This window comes from Phalacrocorax carbo, chromosome 2 (assembly GCF_963921805.1).
Source record: "Phalacrocorax carbo chromosome 2, bPhaCar2.1, whole genome shotgun sequence".
Lineage (NCBI taxonomy): Eukaryota > Metazoa > Chordata > Aves > Suliformes > Phalacrocoracidae > Phalacrocorax > Phalacrocorax carbo.
In genome coordinates this window covers 38,121,687-38,144,175 of record NC_087514.1, presented here as the reverse complement: position 1 = coordinate 38,144,175, position 22,489 = coordinate 38,121,687, and the positions used below count along the sequence as shown (strand labels likewise).

The 22,489-nt window shown below is 41.3% G+C and overlaps 1 protein-coding gene across 3 annotated transcripts in view; it reads right to left on the bottom strand.

Moving 5' to 3' along the window:
• The window catches only part of CPA6 (carboxypeptidase A6), an 85,215-nt gene extending 82,917 nt beyond the window's left edge, over positions 1-2,298 (bottom strand). The window contains exon 1 of one of the 3 annotated variants that reach the window (XM_064442584.1): positions 1,963-2,298. In XM_064442584.1, coding sequence (XP_064298654.1) covers positions 1,963-2,063 — 101 coding nt within the window. In that variant the 5' untranslated portion in view covers positions 2,064-2,298. The remainder of the gene's footprint in view (positions 1-1,962) is intronic. The other 2 variants (XM_064442583.1, XM_064442585.1) reach the window with 2 other exon arrangements.
• Positions 2,299-22,489: the final 20,191 nt, after the last annotated feature.

The window sequence follows — 22,489 nt, the reverse complement described above, 5'->3', positions numbered from 1 at the left end:
GACACTGGGCTGACGACAGATGTCTCAGAAGGACAAGTTATAGTCGTAACTCTGAAGAAAACTTCATCCTGCTTCAAGCTAATTTTCCCTCATCTTTTATTGACGCAAATAATGCCCGGATAGTAGAAATGGAAAAGATTAGTAGAGTGGGAAAAATACCAGGTTATTTTTCCAGTTTGTGTTACACATGTGGTGCGCATTCTGGCTTCTGTTACAAATGTGGCCACATTTTCAGCAAGGCTTGTAAATGTGTCTTGGCCCCCTACTACAATCGCCTATTGATCAAGAGTTTTTATAATGAACTTTCAGCCTTTTTTTTTTTTTTTTTCTGAGTAGTGATTTTTGTTGTGTTTGCCCAAATTTTGGAAGCTGATGAGAAGTCTCATTTTTCTGGGCCAGACTATGCAAAAACTTCTAGGACAGGGATCAACAGGGAGAGTTTGGGTGGGTTCTTCACACGTCACCCAGGTCACATAAAATGCTTAAACAAGAAAATTATTTTTAAAACTTTAACAAAATTGGTGAATCACGTAACTGAGCAGAGGTACAATACTTGAATCTGTATGTAATTTTTTTCTATTTTAACCAACTTGATTATAGATTAACAATCTCACTTAAACCTAGAGGATATTAAAATGTGTATTTGGGTATCTCATACATTGATCAATAGATAGCTCACGTATCTACTATTAAGAAAAAGTTATGTACCAGCACTGGGAACATGTTATTCATCTCAATGTCATCTGCAAACAAATTGAATACAATCCTGAGTTTAAAAAAATTGGGTCTTACTGAAACCCCGACTGTGCAATGGTATCCAGTGCTGCTGCACAAAACTTCAGACAGGACTGCGGCTTCAAAGAACAGGAGGGCTCCTGACTGGGGTGGCTGGTTGGGTTTCACAGTGCAGATAGATACTGGGACGTGAGGAACCGAGCAGGGATGGTGAAACAGCTGTCAATTGCATAACTACGTTCTATCACTAATAGTGACCCAGGGGTGAATGGCTTCATATCGTGTTACCAAATCCTTGAAGCTCAGGGAATGTTTTTGGTTTTTAAAGTTCATGTTAGTAGTGGAATTTACATGCCTGGCTGGCTTGGCTACGTTAATAAAATAAAAAGAATAATATGGGTCCTACTTCCACAGGGAGCTGTGCTTATCCTGAGGAATTTGCTGGTCAGTTTGAATTAATTTTATATTACATGTGAAAAGATGCCACTGGTTTCTAATGCTTCTCTCTGTTTGGCTGTCTTTTCATTTGCATCATAAATCTACCTATCTTGTTAAATACTTGCTAAAAAGAAAGTCTCTAAATCAGGCAGAAAGAACACACACTTTGGAGGCAAAGCCTAGCGATGACACCACAGTTCGCCTTTACTACTACTACTTAGTTCAATCTCTTGCTACAACAAATTTAAACTTCAAATTGGGAAAAAACCCACCAAAACAAAAGTCGTTCGAACTACATGTAAAAGTCTTTACTTGCTTACAGTAAGGTTAACCGAGTTCCCGATTAAGCATTTTATGCATTCAGTAGGGCTGCACACTGCTCGACTTCAAAAACAATTTTAAGTTCCATTAAAATTGTCCCCTAAAGGAAGATACAAACCTTCATTCATTTCAGAGCACGGCGAAGCCTCTCAAACTTTCCACCCCTTATATAACCACCGCTTTTCTTTCTGCAAGGACAGTAAAACTTCCCCCCCGCCCCACCACGGCAGCACCCTCCCCATTGCTAGCAGAGACTTGCAGCATCTACCCCACGAAAGCGCCGGAGCACGCGTGCTACAGCTGAACGGCAACAGGCAAACAAACCGCCCAGCAGCGGCAGGAGCAGCCCGAGCGCGCGCCCCCGGGCCGGTTCCCGCTAGCGGCGCCGGGGAAGGTCGGCGGCGGGCGCGGGGCTGCGGGGCTGCCGCCGCCCCCGCGCTGCCCCCCCCGGCCGGCGGGCGGACTTACCCGGCGTAGCGGCCGCCGTGGCCGCGGAGCGGCAGCGCAGCCTGGAGGCAGAGCAGACAAAGGGGCAGGAGCGCGGCGGGGCGCCCGCCGGGCAGCGGCATGGTGCGGGGCCGCAACGCCGCCGCCGCCACAGCCACCACAGTCACCGCCACCGCCCTGGGTGGCGGCGGCCGCGCACACACAAAGCCGGCGCGGAGGCGGGGGCCGGGAGGAGCCGGGCGGTTGGAGGTGTTGCTGGGCGCCGGCGGCTGAGGGGAGAAAAGTCGGGGGGGTGGGGGGGGAGGACGCCGCTCTCAGCCCCGCCGCCCCTGGGCACGGGGACGGCGGCGGGACGGGGCGGGGAGGCGCCCGCCCGCGCGCCTGGCTGGAGGGGAGGGAGGGCGGGGGGGTGCGCGGCCTCACCGCCCGGCCCTTGCCGGCCCCCGGCCCCCCCATCCCCGTCCCGGGGCAGGGCGGCGGCGAGTAGCCCCCCGCGGGCACGGAGGCTCCGTGGGGTCCGCGGGGAGGGGGGTGCGGCGGCTCCGTGGGCTTCGCCTGCAGGTGCTGCCGGCCAAGGGCCGGTTACCGCGCAGTGAGTGGCACCGGGGCGGCGGGGGTGGGGGGGATTATCGGCGTGATTTTCCCGGTTGGGCAAAAGATTTGAGTCTGATGTGAGGGCAGAGATACGCTTGCATAAAACCTAAGCGGTGGAGAGTCCAGTAGGAACCACGAAGGGAGGAGAAAGTGGGATTTCAAGTTACCAGTGTTGCCAAAAATCTTGGGCCTGGGTAGTGGGAAGGGGAAGAGAGGCTGCTATAATAAAATAAAACCAAGCCTCAGCATTTTCTTCAAAATGGGGGGTTAAGTGTCTTTTCTCTGCATTGGTGAGGATGAAAGATCTGCATAAATCACCGGAGCACTGGAAATAGCAAGGAAAATGGGGAGAATTTTGTTGCAAATAATTGCAGTTTATAGAAAACACATGGAGTACTTGTTGAAGTCAGGAAAAATATAATGCCAATATGGAATAAATTGATAGCCCCTTTGATACTTTTATGTGACTTTCATAAAAAGGAGCAAGAAGTGCTTCAGAACCAACTGATTCTCAGCCTCTCTGAGAGCAAAAAGAACAAGTAGGCTGTAGACAAATAAAACCAGCTGACATTTGAACATGTGTGAGAACTACTGTAAATCCCTGTTAATGTTTCAGAGGCACAGGGAGCTTTTTGAAAAAGGACTGTATTAAACTACACGCACTTTGTTTTCTATGGCTGAAAGGCAGATAAGTGTTTTCCTTTGTTTCCTCTCCATATTGGCACCAAATCTGATATGAGTTGTGTGATAAAGGTCTGGAGATGGAAAAGACTGGTCCAGGGCAGGATTATTCCCTTCTGTTTGGTTACCGGCATTCTCTCCCTTAAACTGCCCATCCCCCAATAACATACCCTGCTTAAAATCTCAAATTAATTTCTCGTGAATCTACGCAGAGGTGAATTTGCGTGTGTGCATATACACAGATGTGTGTTCAGCATGAGATGTTGTACATCTGTGGTTGAAAACACTTTCCATTTACTCCAGTCAAGACCTGAAACCTTTTCTGCAAATCTTCAGTCTTGTAATAAATGCAACTTTAACTTTACAGGCATCTATTCAATAGAAGCTCTACTGTATGTTCAGAGGTGACTTCAAAGGTAAAGTGAGCTGTCGTGAGGTTAAGTAACTGACTCTTGGAGGGCAAGATATATTTTAATATCATGAGAATGAAATTGGAACAAAACCCACTGCTTTATTTCACATGCTGTTCTTGGTTACTTTTCTATGTATCCTTGCCACACCTGAAGTGCATCAGGTAATACACCAATTTATTAAAATGCTTTCAAAATGTAGTTTGGCTATTATTCTAAAATATTTGCTTTCAGGATGACAATCTGGCTCTGTCAGAGTTCAGAGGAATTTCACTATTGGCTTCTGTTTGTGAAATAGTTTGGCTATTATTCTAAAATTTTTGCTTTCAAGAATAAAACTTGGCTCCACTGGAGTTAGGGAGAATTTTATTATGGGCTTCTGTGGCTCTAGATCTCAGACTTAAATCCTGCCTTTCTGCAAGATTCCCTGAAAGTAAAATGCAAGAAGATAGGAGAATGAAAGGGAGTTCAAGCATCAAAACCAAATAGTGAAAATGAGTAACAGAGAGTGGAATAAACACTCAAAGAAAGGTATCGCTATCTGTGTTAATATGTACTACTTCTGCCTGTTTAAAACAAATTTTTAAATTAATCTAAAAATACACCTTTAGAGCTGTGGACAAGCTGGAGTGAGAAATAGCTCAAAAATATCAAAAAGGGCTTTAACAGAGGTAGGGATAGGCAGGGGGGATACAGATCCCTTGGTCCTTCTGATTCATCGGTTTAAATCATAGTAGGCGACAGAGCAGACTGGAGGGAGGGCTGGAACTCTGTCATGCAGGCAGCTGGGAAGGGATTAAAACGCTGTGGTCAAGCCTGGAAGCTATGCATGTGGTAAGCCCACCTTTCTGACAAGATGGGGCTAAAAACTTGCATTTGGGAGGAAGAAAGTAAGAGTTTCTCTTCCTTCACTTCTTGGAGCTGAAAAAAAGAATTGCCAGCACCAAGGGTTCTGGTGTGCTGCTTTGACTTGGGGGTGATGAGAGCCTGTGAAGGAACAGGAAAGAGAAGGCTGAGATACAGTTTCCCTCTTAATGAATCAAGATGTGGGATTTATCACAGCATCCCACACTTTACAAGGAACACAGGCTACTGAAACAGAGGCAATTCTACATGGCATGAAAACAAGAAAGGCTTCACGTAAAGAGAGTTGGCAGGCAGCCTACATTTGGTACCTGAGCTTGAGAACATGCCATTTATTGAGAAGCCTGTAATTGCACAGACAAGCAGAAAAAGGGAAGTAGTTTCTTATAAGCATGTTTTATACCTTTGAGCTGTCCCAGCTCTCACCTTCATGAGAAGGTTGCATTAGCTTGAATAAGCAATCCTTGCTGTATGTTTGTTAGAGTCACAATGGTTCAGAAACAGGAGTTTAAACAGGGTTTACATTGAGTATAAATCATACCAGTTAATAATAAATTGGAATAAGTGTGTTCATGCTGGGATTTGCACTGCTGTAACTAGTTAAAAAAGGTGGAAGTTGATTGAGTGCAATGTCCTTTTCAATGGCAGTGCAATGCCTGGTCTCCATTTGTTTTAACTCACACAGAGTCCTTGACAGATGAAGGACAGTGGAAGTGGCCCTGCTAAGTCTGTGCTACGTTAGGTTTGGGGTGTAAAAGAACATGAAAGCCATATAATCCATGCATGAGTGCCACAGCCGAGTTAACTAACTACTCTGTATAGTCAGAAGTGTTACTGTAGCAACAGAGAGCTGATAACCTGAGGATTTACCCACTCTTAGGGTTGGTTATTCAGGTTGTGCTGAGCTTTGTACTCAGGGACATGCTGTTGTTGGTACCTGAGTTAGTCTCAACCAGGCTGCTGCAGAGGCAAATCACTTAGGGTGTCTTTTTCTCTGTGTAGGTTTGCTACCTTTCCCTGCATCCCTCCCCACAGCTCTGTGGTCCTTCTTCCCGGGTCTGCTGACAGCTGGTACTTGGGAGGTGTCACCATCACCTTGCCCTCACTGTGGCCTGAGACATGGCAGCACAGGAAAGAATAAATGATCAGCTAGTTTTGTTACAATGAACCAGTGCTGAACATTGCCTTGCAGGGTATTCAGATGTAATTAGCTTTCTAAAATGAATTACAAGTGTCTTTAAAAGGGATGAGTTTTGCAATTAAGAATCTTGACATTCTGTCTTCGGCTTGCTTGGGGATGCTGCATTACTATAACTGAGTCATTTTATTTGGACTTTTGTCAGTGGCGCTGAGCTGTTATAAAATGGTTCAATTAAGTGAAAGAACGGAATGCTTTCACTTAAGCATTCCATCTTCTATTATTCTGTAATTCTGCAGTAGGACAGGAACACAGGTTAAATATTCTTTTCTGTTTTGTAGAAATGAGAGACATTTTAATATAGGTATGCTTTAGAAGCAGCTAAACAAAATTGGATGTGTAACTGGGAAATCATCAACAGATCAACCCCCCCCATAGGAGTCTTCAGAAACCATACTGACAGATGACATCAGATGACAGTATTACCAACCTGATGAGTTCTATTCCTTATATGAGTTTCTGTTCCTTGGAAAGACTGCTATACTTGTGTTCATAGCTGTCATTACACATATGAAATTCCTTCTTAAAACTACCCATAGGAGAAAAAAACCTCTTTGAAGGATCTGCAGCAGGCAACATTGTGAAGAAAAGCTTGTTCTGTCTTGAGATTCTGCCTTAAGACACGTGTGGCCACTTTTAAACCTTTTAAATGTTTTAAACCTTTGGCCAAGAGTTTTGAAAAAAAGCATGACAATTCTGTAGAACTTTTGCCCTTTTTCTAAGTGACAGATGTATGTAACTGGATAAACAAATTGCAGCATGACTCTATGTAGGCTTTGTCTTAGATGCCTCTTTAGCCCTGCTAGCACTTGTAAGGAAACAACATCAAAAAAGATTTCCTATATCTGAACCTACAGGATTTTTATCTGAGTGAAAATATAGTCTTTCTTTAGGCAAGAGATTTATCTACTTTTTCTGTTCTGGTGAAAATTTCAGACTGGGAAATATGAAGATGGCAATTTAAAAATTTTTTGCACGTCCCACACAAATCATGTTCATTTACTTTCTGTATTAATTAATTGTGTCTAGTAACACATTGAACTTGTATTGCACATTCCTCCAGCCCTCTCGAATTTCTGTACTTTGCAGTCATTAAAGATCTTGGCCTTCCTCTAACTTTGTGTAACCAGTGTTTTGGAGTTCTTTTGCAGATGGAGATACTAAGATACGGGGAGGCTGAATAATTTGTCCCAGGAGAAAGAGCAAGTCTCTGGCAACTCTAAGTCTAGCATTTGGTTCTCCTGACAATAACCACTGAACCATACACCATTAGTAGATTTGTATAAGATTGTATCTTTAATCTAAAAGGCAAACAGACTAGTTCTGAGAGTCTCAAACTTGCGTGCGCATACTCAGGCTTAGATACAGTTTAATCTCTTTAACTCCAAGTGGAGTGGCATATTCACAATGCAAGACTTCTTGTTCAGTGTCTAGTTTTAATATACACATTGTTTGCAATCACTGGATACCCGGTAATGATTTTTTATAGGATTGAGAAGAAAGAAAAAATAATAACAATGTTTATATTGAAACACAGTGAGAAATCTAAGTGACTTCTGAACCAGTGAACTGTGTTTATAACTGCTCTATAGCAGCTACTGTGCACAAAAGATGACAGGTGCTGAGGTTTCATTTATATCAACTAGCATTTGCCATATGTGCACATATGAAAATATTTAGAAGGAAAAGGTATTTTTGAAAGAGTAAGTTCAGTACAATAGTGTGCTGTGCAACTCCCCAGACAGCTCCCAGCTGCAGATGTTCTGCGGTGGACTATCATTATATCTTCTGGGAGGAAAGGGAACATTATGTAGAATACCATACTGGAGGTAGGTGAAACAGAAACTACTGAGTTGTTAATTTATCTGTCAGCTGCACTGGCATGAAAAGTGTCTTTCCTCCTCCTCCCTATCTCGCCCTTAACATTGCCTGATAATTACCAGGTCATTTTACCATCTGTGCCTGGAATGATATTTTGATTGTCCTCCTTCAAATTTGGATGCCTCAATAGCTTGAAACTGTATATAATTAGGTAGCATGTACTTCAGAGCTTTATGCAACTTGAATACTGAAAAATGATAAAAAGCCTGGAAAATGTGAATGGTGAAAAATACTGGTATTACAGGATTCTGTCGTTCCAGATCTGAAATATTAAAAAGCCAAGGGAATAAAGTCTAGATCTGGTGAAATATGTCAGAAAATAGAACAGAGGAGGAAAACAAGAGGAACCTCAAAAGCATATTTAATGCAAACATCCTTGTGTCTTACAAGCAGGCAGCATTACAGCAAGACAATACCACCTGTCATCAGCTTTTCAGAAAAACCTGGATGTACACAAGCTGGGCCATGCGAGGAAATTGTTTCAGCTGGGAGGTAGAGAACTGCCAGGGCCCTGAGGGCACTGCCAGCCCTGCCTGCCCCTGCCCACAACAGCCCTTGCCCCAGCGACGCTGCAGCAGGGCCAGTCTCCAGCTCCCCACAGCCCGGCCATGAGCCCTGCTGAGCAGGGCCCACCGTGGGCCCACGTCCCCAGGGATGTGATGCTCGGGCCCCTGGCTGCCCTGTAGTACCCTGCCATCCTGGGGAGCCCCTAATGCTCCCGGCCCACAGGGAGATGCCGGCTTTTGCTGCTCACTGACGATTACTCAGTGTTTCGCTTCTCCATTTTGGTAGCTGAAGCAGTGAACGCCGCACGCATAGCCTTGCAGTTCAAATCAGAGGCAAGTGGTACAGAACCAGAAGAGGCAGGCTGGCAGAACCTTGTGGCACCGGAAGTTGCAGTGTGGTCATAAACAAGAAAATATGGTGCCAAAAATAAAATCTTAACTCAAACCCCCGTATTTCTGATTAACGCTTGAATTTACAGCCATTGAGTTAATTTGGCAAATATTCTACTGACTTAACAAGAGGTGACTTCACATAATTTTGGTTCAGAAAAGAATTTCATAATGAGAATTTCATAATTTCATTGTCTGGTGGAAGTTGTGGGACCCAGAAATTTGCACTGAAAGGTTAGAATATGCCTAAAAAGTTATCTACAGTAATCTGCTGTTGGGGGCCCCTTCCTTTAGAAGTGAACTATTGTGTACTCTTTCCATTCAAAAATTTTAAAGGACAACCTGTAAAACTTACTATCTGTTTACTAAGATAAAGGATTGAAAAGTTTATAGAAAGAAAAAAAAATTGCTGAAGATGCTCATTAAAGTTTTCCTCTGGGGCAGAACGAGGGTTGTTTTCACGTGACGTACGTGTTGGTAATGCTGTTTCACACAGCATTACAGTGCAAGAAGGACATATGATATGGCTAAAGAACTCTTTAGATGACATTTTAGCTTTTTCTCTTTGCTGTTGATAGGGAGAGTTATCCGAGTGTGATGTCTAAGCTAGACCTTATAGTACGTGATCTGAATGCTGTATCTCTTTTTTTTTTTCATTAGATAAAGTACCTAGTGTTTGATAACTTAGGTAGCAGGTAGTCTTCATCATTCATTGCTCTCTTAAACATGGTAATTTTAGGCATGACAGCAAGTGGCCGGAACACAGGAGTGCAAATCTTTTTCACTTTACTTTTAGCAAATCACCCCCTGCCTCACCCCCTGCAGATGTGAAAATGTACTTCTCTTGAGAGACTCTTTCACTGTTGGAGGAACAAGAAAAAAACCTGAAAGCAATGGATAAACAAAAAAGTTTTTCAGCTGCTGTGTTACTGTCCACAAATGTAAACACATGAAAACGCTGAGCAGTAACAGCGAAGCAGAGTAGAAGATACCTTTACCCCTTTGGAGCTTGTTAAACCCTTTCACTTCTCTGAGTCAGTGAGTGGATGGCAACTAGTTATCTCTGTAAGTGACAATTTCTCTGCTGTTTCTCAATGCTGTTAAAAGTGTTTCATATCATCCTTCTATATCTGTGTGACTGCAGAATGGAATAATCCTTTATGATAACATTTAACCCACATATACATGAAGCTAAAGTAAATAAAGTGTATAACTTCTCCAGGTGAAAAACATAAATTCAGATTCAATTATCTATTCAATTATCAATTCAACTCTCTTACTAAACTTGAAATTTTTTTTCCGGCCCAGCTGGTGTCCTGCTTTCCTGCCCACACCATGCACCTGATACACCAGACAAGCAATGAACATTTTTGAACCCAGGCTCCATAGAGTGAAAACTTTCCTTATTTTAAAACACTAAGTAAGATGAGCTGTGGGACCTTTTCCCCGGGAATGAAATACAGTTTGCTGCCCTCTATTAGTGCAGAGCTTAGTTGTGAATATTCATACAAACTATCAGGGTTAGTCTATCCAAGTAACATCTTCATTAATATGGAAGTATTTTGGCAGAATCCCATTTTGCTTCCTGTGACGCAGCCATCACTGGGGATAAACAAGTGAATATAGCTGAGAATGCTGTTGTTTCCAAGAAAATGGAAGATAAGTCTGTATGTACTTTGGTCAAATTTTGTCAAATCGGTTGATATATCTGATAGTCAGAATTCAACTGTCTATGCACCATGGAAACAGTTTCCATAGCAAAAATCTCTTAGCTCAGAGACAGTTCTCTCTGGATTAAATCCAAGGATTCAGACTGATAATCTAGAGCTTTCTTTAATGGCTGGGAAGGTCAACACATAAGAGGAAATTGCCACAGCTATCTGAAGGTTGTACCATCCCACTGCTGGAATATATTCTGACCCTCCAGAGCAAGAGAAGTGCCAACGTGTTTCCTTCCATTCCACACATCTTTGGTGTTCAAAATGCCATCAGGTGGTTTAGAGGCAGTTGCACATTCTGTCAATATTCTCAGTTACCTGCCAGAAATACAGATAATTGATGGTATCTCTTTGTAGATGTAATGGTTTAACCCCAGCCAGCAACTAAGCACCACACAGCCACTTGCTCACTCCCTGCCCGGGGGGATGGGGGAGAGAATCGGAAGGGTAAAAGTGAGAAAATTTGTGGGTTGAGATAAAGACAGTTTAATAAGTAAAGCAAAAGCCGTGCGTGCAAGCAAAGCAAAACAAATATTTCACTACTTCCCATCAGCAGGCAGGTGTTCAGCCATCTCCATGAAAGCAGGGCCCCATCACATGTAATGGTTACTTGGGATGACAAATGCCATAACTCCAAATGTTCCCCCCCTCCTTCTTCCCCCAGCTTTATATGCTGAGCATGATGTCATATGGTATGGGATATCCCTTTGGTGGGTTGGGTTCACTGTCCTGGCTGGCTGTGTCCCCTCCCAGCTTCTTGTGCACCCCCAACCCACGTGCTGGTGGGGTGGGGTGGGAGGCAGAAAAGGCTGTGAGTCTTTGTAAGCACTGCTCAGCTGTAACTAAAACATCCCCAGATTATCAACACTGTTTCCAGCACAAATCCAGAACATAGACCCATATTAGCTACTGTGAAGAATATTAACTTTACCCCAGACAAAACCAGCACAGTAGAACAGCTGTAATACAGTCTTCCTCTATAAGGCCTCAAAAAGACTACTGTATAGAAACTACTTTTAACCCATGTAGTGAGGGTGGAAAGAGCACAAAGCATAAAACAGTAATGTCTTTCACATTAAATACACTGTTGCCTATTTGAAAGCTGATTAAGAGAGAACTGTGGGATCCTAAATGCTTGTGGATCAACATAGTAACAAAGCCCAGGAAGGGAACTGACTGGGATTTGTTAAAGGCCAAATGAAAAAGATGCGTTATTTCCTAAATGCTACTCTAATATATGGAAATAAAAACTGTATCGAATTGAATGCTCTTTGAGAAGAAGTTATTTTATGGCCTGAAGACACAATTCTACAATTTATATTTCCCAGGAAATAGGACAGCACTGGCTAAAAGCCATCCTGGTTCAGTAGTGAAATAGGTGTAGCAATTTAAAAAAAAAAGCAATATCGAAAAATAAAAAAGAAGAAATATATAGCAGTCGATACACGTATTCTACACTTGATAAATTCTGAATTATAAGAGGATCTGAAACCATTGGGAAGAAATTAATGAGTGGCAAGCCTAAGAACAAAAGGGTTTAAATACATTGGGTACAGTGTAAATCCTAGCAGTGGCAGAGAGCCACTGCTTGATGGGTGAATTTTTAATAATAATGCAGAAATAACAGACATGTTCGGTAGGAAAATCTGTTCTGCATTTGGAAAGAAGCAAGAAGCAACATTATGTCCTTATACTGCAAGAGAATCGGGAAGTCATTTCAGCAGTAATCAAGGAGGAACATGAACACTATCTAACAAGGGATAAAAAAAAATAATCAGCATGGCCAGAGAAGCTGTATCCTGGCCCCTCATGATTTTATATAAATACTGGGTTTATGAAAAGTTTCTGGGAAAGTCAAATACTCTTCCATATTACACATTACAAAGGCAAAGGGGCTGATCCAGGTAAGCATAAGCCTGTTGGTCTGACACAAATCATAAGGAAGACAGATGAGTGGTTTATACAGGGTGCAATTAGAAAAAAAAAATCTGAGGGTTGGAGTGGAAGTAATGCTAGTCGGTATGGTTTGTGAAAAATGATACCTCAAAAGATTTAAACTAAATATGCTTGACATTTGTTCACGAAGTATAAGCTACCCCTCTGGGAGTTGGGTTGATTGCCATACAGGAGCAATATATTCAGACTTTTGAGATGTACCATACATGATGTCGTACCACCTGATGTTCTGATTAGCACAGACCGAGAATAGCTGTATGCAATATCAATAAAGTGCAAATTCACAGCTTGGGAACTAGCAGACAGATCAACACAGAAAGTGGTGGTTATTAGGAAATTGTAATTAATGGGAACCATCTAAGCAAGGCTCCATAGATATAAATATTAAGTCTGATCTAGGACTTTCATTTGTGTTTGGAAGTAAATATAAAGTCACTACTGGAAGGTGTTTACTTACAAACCAAGTTGAACCAGTGCATAAGCAGAGGAGTAATGAGTTACAGAAAATAATCTGGGTGGCTTAAGTTCAGGATGATCTGCTTTTCCTATTTGTAAATGGATAATTTATAACATCTGAGACAAGTATCCTATATTTGATAGGATCCACAATAAATGTGGAAGGGACCATCAGCTGAGGTGGTTTAGTAGGAGGTTGGGAGTAGTCCAGTTTCCACTAGCAGGGGAGAGTTGACCTCCTAATCACCCACTACATATAAAATTTCAATATAAAAGCAAAATTACTAAATGACAAAGAAACCAAAATCTATTTATGGGTATTTAATGTGCTGTTGGGAGACAGTGGCTAGAATCTAGGGGTAGAATCTGAGGAACTTAACTTTTTGACTGGACCTTGCTGCTAGCCTGCTAAAGACCCTGCACGAATTGCATCATCTTCCTCAGCTTAAGTTTCCCTGCCTAGAAAAGAGTTATAATGATACTAACCATTTTCAAAGAGCACTTAATGAAGAGTGAAAAGTGCCAGCTAGTCTTACTGGCTATGTATTATCTTAACTACAGCCTTGTGTGATGGATGTAGCTAGTAACTGCTCTAAAACATAATTCTGATAAAGAAACAGACTGAAAAAACACTTAATGAATGCAAAAGTGAAGATGTCTTTTGGTGTCTTATTGCCTTCCAAGCATTCAATGACATTCAAAGTTCAAAGAATCAGAACGACAATAAGTCATCCACAACTCACTGTGCTGTAATTTACTTTCTAAATACACCACTGGCTTCTAATCACATCTGGGAAAACTTCACTGGCATTTGAAAATTGTAGAATCAGTACCACCATTTTTTTAACCAGTGATGAACTCCATCTAATTACTGAGATTATATGGGTGCATTTGAACAGACAATCATTCCTCAAGGAATATCGTATCTTTAAAAACATGAAACTCTTTTTGGCTTCATTTCCGAATCCTCACTATATCTTTCAATTGATTTTATTACCTGATTTACGAAACAGCAGGGCATTTGTTTTTTAAACTAATTTATTAAGAAGGCTACTGTGACCCACTGGAAATAATTTACTTCAGTCTCCTGCCATCTAGTGTCAGAAATAACACATTCGCACCTCCTACAGCTGACACATGCTCTTGCAACTTTAAACTGCATGGCAAAAACTATAAAATATCGTGGAGTTGTTTTTTCTCAGTGTTTAGCACCTTAGCATGAAAAAAACTGTGTGTGTATATATATATTTCTGTATATGACAAAAGACATTTTCTGTATTTATTCATTCCGATGTATGCACTAAAACGTTGCTTTCAGTCTCTGGGATCTGTTTGACAGTGAAACAAGGTGTGTGTTCATACCTAAGCATAGCATAGCTTAAGAAAACCCTATATGATCAACCAACTAAGCATGCATATTTTAATGTATATTTTGGGGGGTAATACATAATATATTAACCAGCAGTCAGTAAAACATACTTTGCTAATTTCTTTACTGACTTTGTGGAGTCTTGAGGAAGTCTGTTGTTGCAGTAGCCTTGGTGAAGGTTTTGGAAGGCTTCCACATCAGCTCCCAGTAGACCAGCTCCCTGACTGAAAGATTGGGCTGCCATAAGAAAGGGAGGCAGGTAGGTCCTTCCTAAGGTGCTTCGGTATGGCCAATGCTCCTTTCAGAGTGAAGTGGATCCTGTTAGAATTTCCAATCCCTCAGTCTATTCATTCATGCTACTTGTCCATTAGTTTCCAGGTCTTCTAGTTATCTATGACTACATACGGCTTCTTCCTCACTCTTTGCAGTAGCTCCTTTGCAGATGCCTTTCAAGTTCCTCTCTCTTTTATTCTAGCTGCCTTTTCCAATTGCCTCCTGAACTCTCACCCTCAGGTGATTACATTGCCTCCAAACAGCAGTTTCTCCCTTTCTTTCCTACCCCATTTAATTCCCTCATATTCATACAGAATTGTTTAAGTTGGAAAAGACCCTTAAGATCATCGAGTCCAACTGTTAACCTAGCACTGCCAAGCCCACCACTAAACCATGTCCCCAGGCACATCTACGCATCTTTTAAATACCTCCAGGGATGGCAACTCTACTACTTCCCTGGGCAGCCTGTTCCAATGCTTGACAACCCTTTCAGTAAAGAAATTTTTCCTAATATCCAATCTAAACCTCCCCTGGCGCAGCTTGAAGCCATTTCCTCTCGTTCTATCGCTAGTGACCTGGGAGAAGAGACCAACACCCACCTCACTACAACCTCTTTTCAGGTACCTGTAGAGAGCAATAAGGTCCCCCCTCAGCCTCCTCTTCGCCAGACTAAAAAACCCCAGTTCCCTCAGATGCTCCTCATAAGACCTGCTCTACAGTCCCTTCACCAGCTTTGTAGCCCTTCTTTGGACACGCTCCAGCACCTTAATGTCCTTTTAGTGAGGGGCCCAAAACTGCACACAGTATTCAAGGTGAGGCTTCACCAGTACTGAGTATGGGGGAACAATCACTTCTTTAGTCCTGCTGGTCACACTATTCCTGATACAAGCCAGGATGCTGTTGGCTTTCTTGGCTACATATTACATCTTAGTCCTCTTCCTGTTCTCACCCGTTCCTCAAAAAACCTCTTGTTTAGCAAATACCTGTTGGAAAAAAAAATATCTGAATTCTCTTTGTGTTACTTTGCCAGGTTCTAGACGGTGGTCCAAAATTCCTCTGAAGGATGGATTACATAGTGCAGGAAATAAGCAACAAATTGCTTTCAGAGTAGCCTCTGGCAACCTGAGTGGTGAATTAATAACAAAATAAATAGGACAGGAGGGGTTTTTTTTATCCTTACCTAAGTCTGAGGCAAGATTCATCATTACCAGAGGTGAAGATCACCTTTTCTTAAACAATTAGCTAGCTGCATTTTATATTAGAATTTAATATAATAACATAATATACTGTCATTAATTAATACTAATATAATTTAATATACTAGTATTTATACACATTGTTAAATGCAGGTGTTTTTGCAGGTATGCACACACCTTGCTTTCCATTACAAATGGAACCAGTGAGAGGATCTGAGACTGAAAAAAATGTTCATTGGTGTACCTGAGGAATAGGTACACTGGAAAGTATGGTTACTCGAATTACCCTTTGATTTTAGGAAATAAAGATTAGGACTTACTGCTTTCAAAATGTCATATCTTAGTGTGCCGTGTCTCAGTAATTACTGGCAATTCAACTGCCTTACTGCTTTTTTATTAGGAAGGAGGGGTTTGTTTTCAATTGAAGGTTCTATCCAAATCCATAAACGTCTGTGCAAGGAAGTTATTAACTGGGTGGGGTTTCAACATAATACTTTGTAATGGGAAACAATGTGAAAAAAACAATGCACGAATGATAATGTTTTCCAATCTTTTCCTCTGCCAAATTTCTTTATTTTAATATTTGATCTTGTCTGGGACCAGTTGTGCAAATAACACTTCAAGTACAGTGAGGAGGGTAGGATGGAACAATGATAAATTGTACAAGGATTTACAGGTTAGATTAAGAAACTTGGGAAAAAGTTGTCCATGGAGCTGTCTGAACTATCCCCACTGTAACTGTATGTAAAGTTTTGTTACCATCTTGTTTTTAAACCTTCTGCTTTCAAAACTCCCTCTTCCCACTGCCATCTCTGGGAGTTACAGACTTGAGCCAGAATGTGACTTACCTGAAGTAGTTGATTTAAGCTAGTGGTATATGTCTATGCAACACTAAAATCTCAACAGTATGATCACTGTAGTTGTACCTGTTATAACATGTTCATCCCCCTCACTAATGGAACAGATAAATGACATTGAGTTTAGCAGCAAAAAATTAATGCCCTGAGTAAGTGTACACAGAGGACACTCAACTAGATGAATCCCCCTTTCCTTAAAAGTATGGCATAGGATCATGGGAAAATTTAGGTTGGAGGGGATTCAGGAGGTTTCTAACCCAACCTGCTGCTCAAGACAGGCATACATGTGAGATCAGACCAGGGCTTTATCCAGTCAGATCTTGAAAACCTCTAAGAACAAAGACTGTGCCTCCTCTCTGGGCAACCTCTTTCACTGTCACTGTTCTCAGAGTGAAGAATTTTTTCTTTATTTGTTGTCTGAATGTCTCTTGCTTCAATGTGCCTGTTGTTTCTTGAGCTCCCGCCGTGCACTGCTGTATTAGCCTGGCTCTGTCTTTTCAATCATGTCCTCATAGTTATTGGCAGGATATTATTGGGTCTCCCCCAAGGCTGTCTCTTCTCCAGGCTGAAGGTCCAGATCTCTTAGCTTCTTCGCATAGGAGTGCTCCAGCCCCAAGCAACTTGGTGGCCCTCCACTGGATGTATGCTGGTTTAACTGATGTCTCTCTTCTGTTGGAGCCCCAAAACCAGACACGGTCTTCTAGATGCTGTCTAACAAGTGCCAGGCAGAAGGGAATAATCACTGCCCTCAACCCACTGGCTACACTGCTATTAACACAGCCCAGGATCCTCCTTCCTTGTGTACTTGCTAGGCGTTGGATTGACAGTCATTTCAAATTTGGCCACTGTTTCACTCTTATTTGAGCTCAAAGGGTCCAAAGTCAAAACATGATATAACATTGACCTGAAGAATATATTTTAATTTTGATGCGAGTTGGCCTAGCATGGTGGCAAGACAAAGTTTTGACAGACTCCGATAAACACAAAAGTATTACTGCACTGCTCTTCTAACCCTGGCTATTTGGCAAACACCATATCACGTGCTTCCCTTAAAAACTTATCTCCCTTTGAACTTTGCAGGTTTATACATACAAACTGATATATATCTAGATTAAGACTATATTTTAACACATATGCCAGCCACTTGTGATGAGTAGGCAGATGTCAATGTGCTTTTGTGTCAAGGAAGCGATGTGGGAAGGAAATTAGAGAATTAATAGAGCCATGGATCTTCCCAACACTTGCGGTGGAAGGTTTATATAATAGGCAGAGATCACCCACAAATTATTCCTTCCCCTTTAGCAAGGGGAAATTGGAAGAAGTTTGTGTCTAGACTAAGCTACAGAGTCTTTTCCGGGCTGCTGTTGCACAATGTATTTCATGTTCATCTCCATTCTCAAGACTGTCTAAAGACAGACTAGGAGCAGCACTGTAGGAAAAAAAAAGATCACCACTGACTGATATTCCTAGCCTGTGACTCTTTTAGGCACTGTTTATTCCCTGCTTGCCACATAGCTATTCTTTGAACTGAGCTGCAAATGGATAACCACGTGTGTGTGTGTTCAAAATAAATTTCAAAATCACAAAGTCCATTGAAAATGGATGCAGGATGAACTCTTCCCTGGTATATTCCCTCGGTCTAGCAGCAGGCAGACTGAACTCTGATATCATCTGCGTGTTCTGCCCAACTTGTTTACATAAACTAAAATTCACTGTGACCTATTAGTTATATAGATAGTGTCTGGCATTTAGAAACAGGATACATCTCTTGGATAAATTCCATGGAAAAGGCATAGTGATCTTTTGACAATGCACCACTAAATCTTTTGGTTAATTTTCAAGCACCTGCAGTTAAATCTATTTCCCTTAAATTAGAATGATGGCAAATGAGAGTACTGAGCACCTAATTTAGCCTATGCATAAGTAAGTCCCCAGTTAATTTTAAGCAGAAGACTGCTTTCAGTTCTATATATGTATACACACAATTTATTTGCTAAATTCAGATTCCTCATATTTTAGCATGTGAGAAATGAGTTGGTAAAAAAAAGTTTTTCTGGAGTTGCAGTAATCACCTCTAGCTCTGGCAACCATTTCTCCTTGAACAGTATTTAGTAGCCCTGTGACACTGGAAACAAAATCCTCAAAACAAAAGGAAAAAAAATGCCTATGCCTTTGGTTTATCTTTTTTTTTTTTTTATGGGAAATGTAATTTAATATAACTGTATAGTCTCTAAACAGGATTTTTGGGTTACTTGAGCAGGACTTTTACAGAAACTGTGGACCTTGAAATTCTAACTTAAGAAATGTCAGTGATGTCAGAAAAGGTCCTACCAGTTGTTTGAAACAACATTTTTGCCACAGTGAAACACCACAGCGTTTCTTAACACCAGTTTAGTCTGTATAATTGGTTGCATATACTTTTTTTGGGAAGAAATGGCACTACCACTGAAGGTAAGGGATTTGCAGTGAAGATTTGAAACGCAATAGCAGAGAAATGGAAGAGATTTTTCAGAGGTCACTAATGTGTTGGCACCTTTGTAATCGTATCTTCTTTGATGGAAAGTGATGGAGCAGCTTTCAGCTTTGAAGAAGATGAAAAATCAGTTTGCTAAGCTGTTTAATCAGTTCAAAGGATCTGACAAAGAGAACAAGCTAACAAGCAGCTAGATGTTATCACATGCTGAATGCTTGTCAGAAAGAAAAAATTAAGCAATCAATGCGCAAGAGATCTTAAGAATCAACCTGTTGCATGAAGAGGATAAGCAGGAACCCAAATGAGGAAAAGTTGTCAAAGGCATGCCATTTGCTTTGCATTCTGGTACTGCCGCGGAGAGCACTGCAATGGCATTACAAATTTCCATTGCCCTGTAGCTAGCCAGTTGTCTAGAAAGTTTAGATGAAATGCATGGAATATTACCAGATAGGATTATTAATTTGAAAGTAGGCTTTGTCTGAATGAACTCGTGGTGATTAAAATAACAGAAAAATTCCCTTTAGGCTGCTTCCAGTGAATTATAACCCAAATTATATATGAAGGCTAAGATCGCCTCTTTATAAGGAACCAATTTAACTTGTTTCTCACTCTGCAATGTATAATGGACTATCACTCCAGCTGCTTGACAACTGCAGTATATCTTAACTCTGATATATATGGGAAAAATTCTAAGAATCATGGATATTTTAAGACAATCCCCTAAATGTAACCATTTTATATTCCTGTAAATATTTCTGCCATTACCATAAAATCACGCAGACCGTATCTGAAAATTCTTACATTCCTTGGAGGACTAATATATCGTATATACATACATATCTTGCACTGCTTACTTTGCAGTAAGAGCTATTTGGATTCTATATCACTTCAGGTTCCTTCATGGGAAGCATTTAAGATGCCCTAAGATGTGTGTGCATGGTTTGGAGCATCAGGATGTGCTAGCACGCCATGCAGGTTTGTATGGGTCAACTCCTGTGGATAAATTGTGTGGGATCAGGATCTGGTCTAATACCTTTTAACCAATGTTTAGCCACATTTTTATATTTCCATCCAATTTTGTCACTATTGTATCAGAAGTACTTGTGTTTCAAAATCAGCGTATCCATTTTGTTTTCTATAAGCTGGTTAATTTCTTTAGTGCTAAGCACTTGCACCAGAAAAATACAGTTTTATAATATTAAAAAAATATCATAAGGCTTGGGAAATGTATCTCAGGTATTTACCATAACCACAACACTACGTCTAATAGTGTTAGATATAGATATTAGGCACATAGATATGTCTAATTATGACATGGCCACTGAGAGGTTTAATTAGCATATGTCACTTTAGTAGTGTAAAGCGTTTTATTAATAAGCTTTTATAGGTCATACAATTTCTTTATGTGCCTCTCAAACTGACAATTTCTAAATTTTTTTTCCCCTCAAAATATACGGGAATTTCCATGCTATGATTGTGATGGCCTAAGAATATTAGTTCTGTTTGTGGAATTTTGTTATACTATTTGAGTCAAAATATTGTAATGACTAAGCTATTGCAGCTTAATATGAGGTTTATTGTGAATAAGTGACAGAGTGGAATAGTGTAAACCAGTAAGCTGCTACAAAGTAAAGGTAGCCAGGTGTGGGTCTCTGCAACAGGGAATCCCAACAGTGCCTGCAGTATAATTATGGAATTAGTGAGTGCAGGTGCTTTTCCTTTCTCCTTTCCCTTGTACCCCACCCAAGACTTAAGTTTACTCAGTTATATATTTCATACACCCATGACCAGACATCAGATCTTTTAAGTTTTTTTTTAATATGATAATTATGTCAAAATAGGTGTTTCCTTGTTCTCTAACTCTTGTTGCATTCCCCTGCTGCAGATGTGTTGGGCTGTCAGACTGAAATGGCAGTTGTTGTCAGGTAGGCCTGGAGAAATAATAAAATTACAGAGGGACTTCAAACCCTGGGGTATGCCCAATAAAAAAATAACGTCTTCCCCTACAAATTTCAGCTAGAAGAAATTTGATAGTGTTATTTGTTGAGAATTAAAATTTTATGGATCTGCAGAATTACAGAATATTTTTGAGCAGTCAATAATAATGTAAACCCCCCTTCCCCCCCCAAATCCTGCAACCCCCCGGTTCTTCTTACTGTACAAAGTGCCTCTTAAAGGATCTTGTACATCCTGTTAACTTAAGCCTCATAAAATGAATAACCCTAGGCTTCCACTGGGACCCTTCTTGAGGAAGATGCAGGGTGACTAAAGTTGGTCTTGTGTTGAACTGTGTCCAAGAAAACTTCTTTCACTGCTCAACAATGAGGGAACTTTGAGACAGTAGTCTTCACAGGATGATTAACCATAGAATCATAGAATCTTATAATGGTTTGGGTTTGGAAAGCACCTTAAAGATCATCTAGTTCCAACCCCCCTGCCATGGGCAGGGACACAACTTCCACTAGACCAGGTTGCTCAAAGCCTCATCCAACCTGGCCTTGGACACTTCTAGAAAGGGGGGACATCCACAAGTGCTCTGTACAACCTGTTCCAGTGTCTCACCACCCTCACAGTAAAGAATTTCTTTCTAATATCTAATCTAAATCTACCCTTGTGGTGGATTGAAAACCGTTACCCCTCACCCTATCACTACACTCCCTGATAAAAAGTCCCTCCCTATCTTTCCTGTAGGCCCCCTTTAGGTACTGAAAGGCTGCTATGTGGTGTCCCTGCAGCCTTCTCTTCTCCAGGCTAATCAACCCCAACTCTCTCAGCCTGTTCTCACAGGGAATATGCTCCAGCCTCCAGCCATCTTTGTGGCCCTCCTCTGGACCCACTCAAGCAGCCCCATGTCTTTCTTACAGTGGCGGTCCCAGAGCTGAACACAATACTCCAGGTGGGGTCCCATGAGAGCCAAGTACAGGGGGAGAATCACCTCCTTCAACCTGCTGGGCGTGCTTCTTTTGATGCAGCCCAGGGTGTGATTGGCTTTCTGGGCTGCTATGGCACATTGCTGGCTCATTTTAGGCAATCCCTTTGGCTTTCTTTGTGCTGTTTGTGGAGTTTTAATTGCTTTATGGAATAATTTATGTACTAATATCAAGGTCTGAACATCTTGCTAGGAATAGCTCCCTGAGCTATCTTTAAAAAGATACTAATATAGATACAAATAATAGTCATTATGGACATAAAAATCAGTTATTAACTCATTCCAGGTTGGATAGATAATGACCAACAATTACCATCTATTTGCTGTTTGGAGAACTATGTGAAATGTACTGGTGATGTTGATTCAGCTGGCCACATCAACAGAGCTGTCAGCATTGTAAGCCTTGGCCACCACAGAAACTGCTGCTTAAACTGGGCTTAAGGAAGCTCACTGCAGGTCAGGGCTCATGGATGTTGATAAGACAATGTTGGGAGGTTGGTGCCAGTTCTGCTCAAGCTGAAGCTTTCTGTGAATTGACAAATGAATATAGTCACCAGGGCTGCCATTCACATACTTTTGTAGCTCTAACTTGACTAAACATTAAGAGAGAGGAAAAAACCCAACAGGTTTCTGACAGAGCGTCAATGCTCCTCTTTCATAACCATCTGGGAACAAGGTGATTTGTCACAACGGAGACTTCTGGCAGTGTAGCTGAATCATCGACCCTGTAGACTTAAGCACCCGGAGTATACAGTATAAGCTGGGGTATGTACTAAACTGCAGTGCTCCTTGTAAGA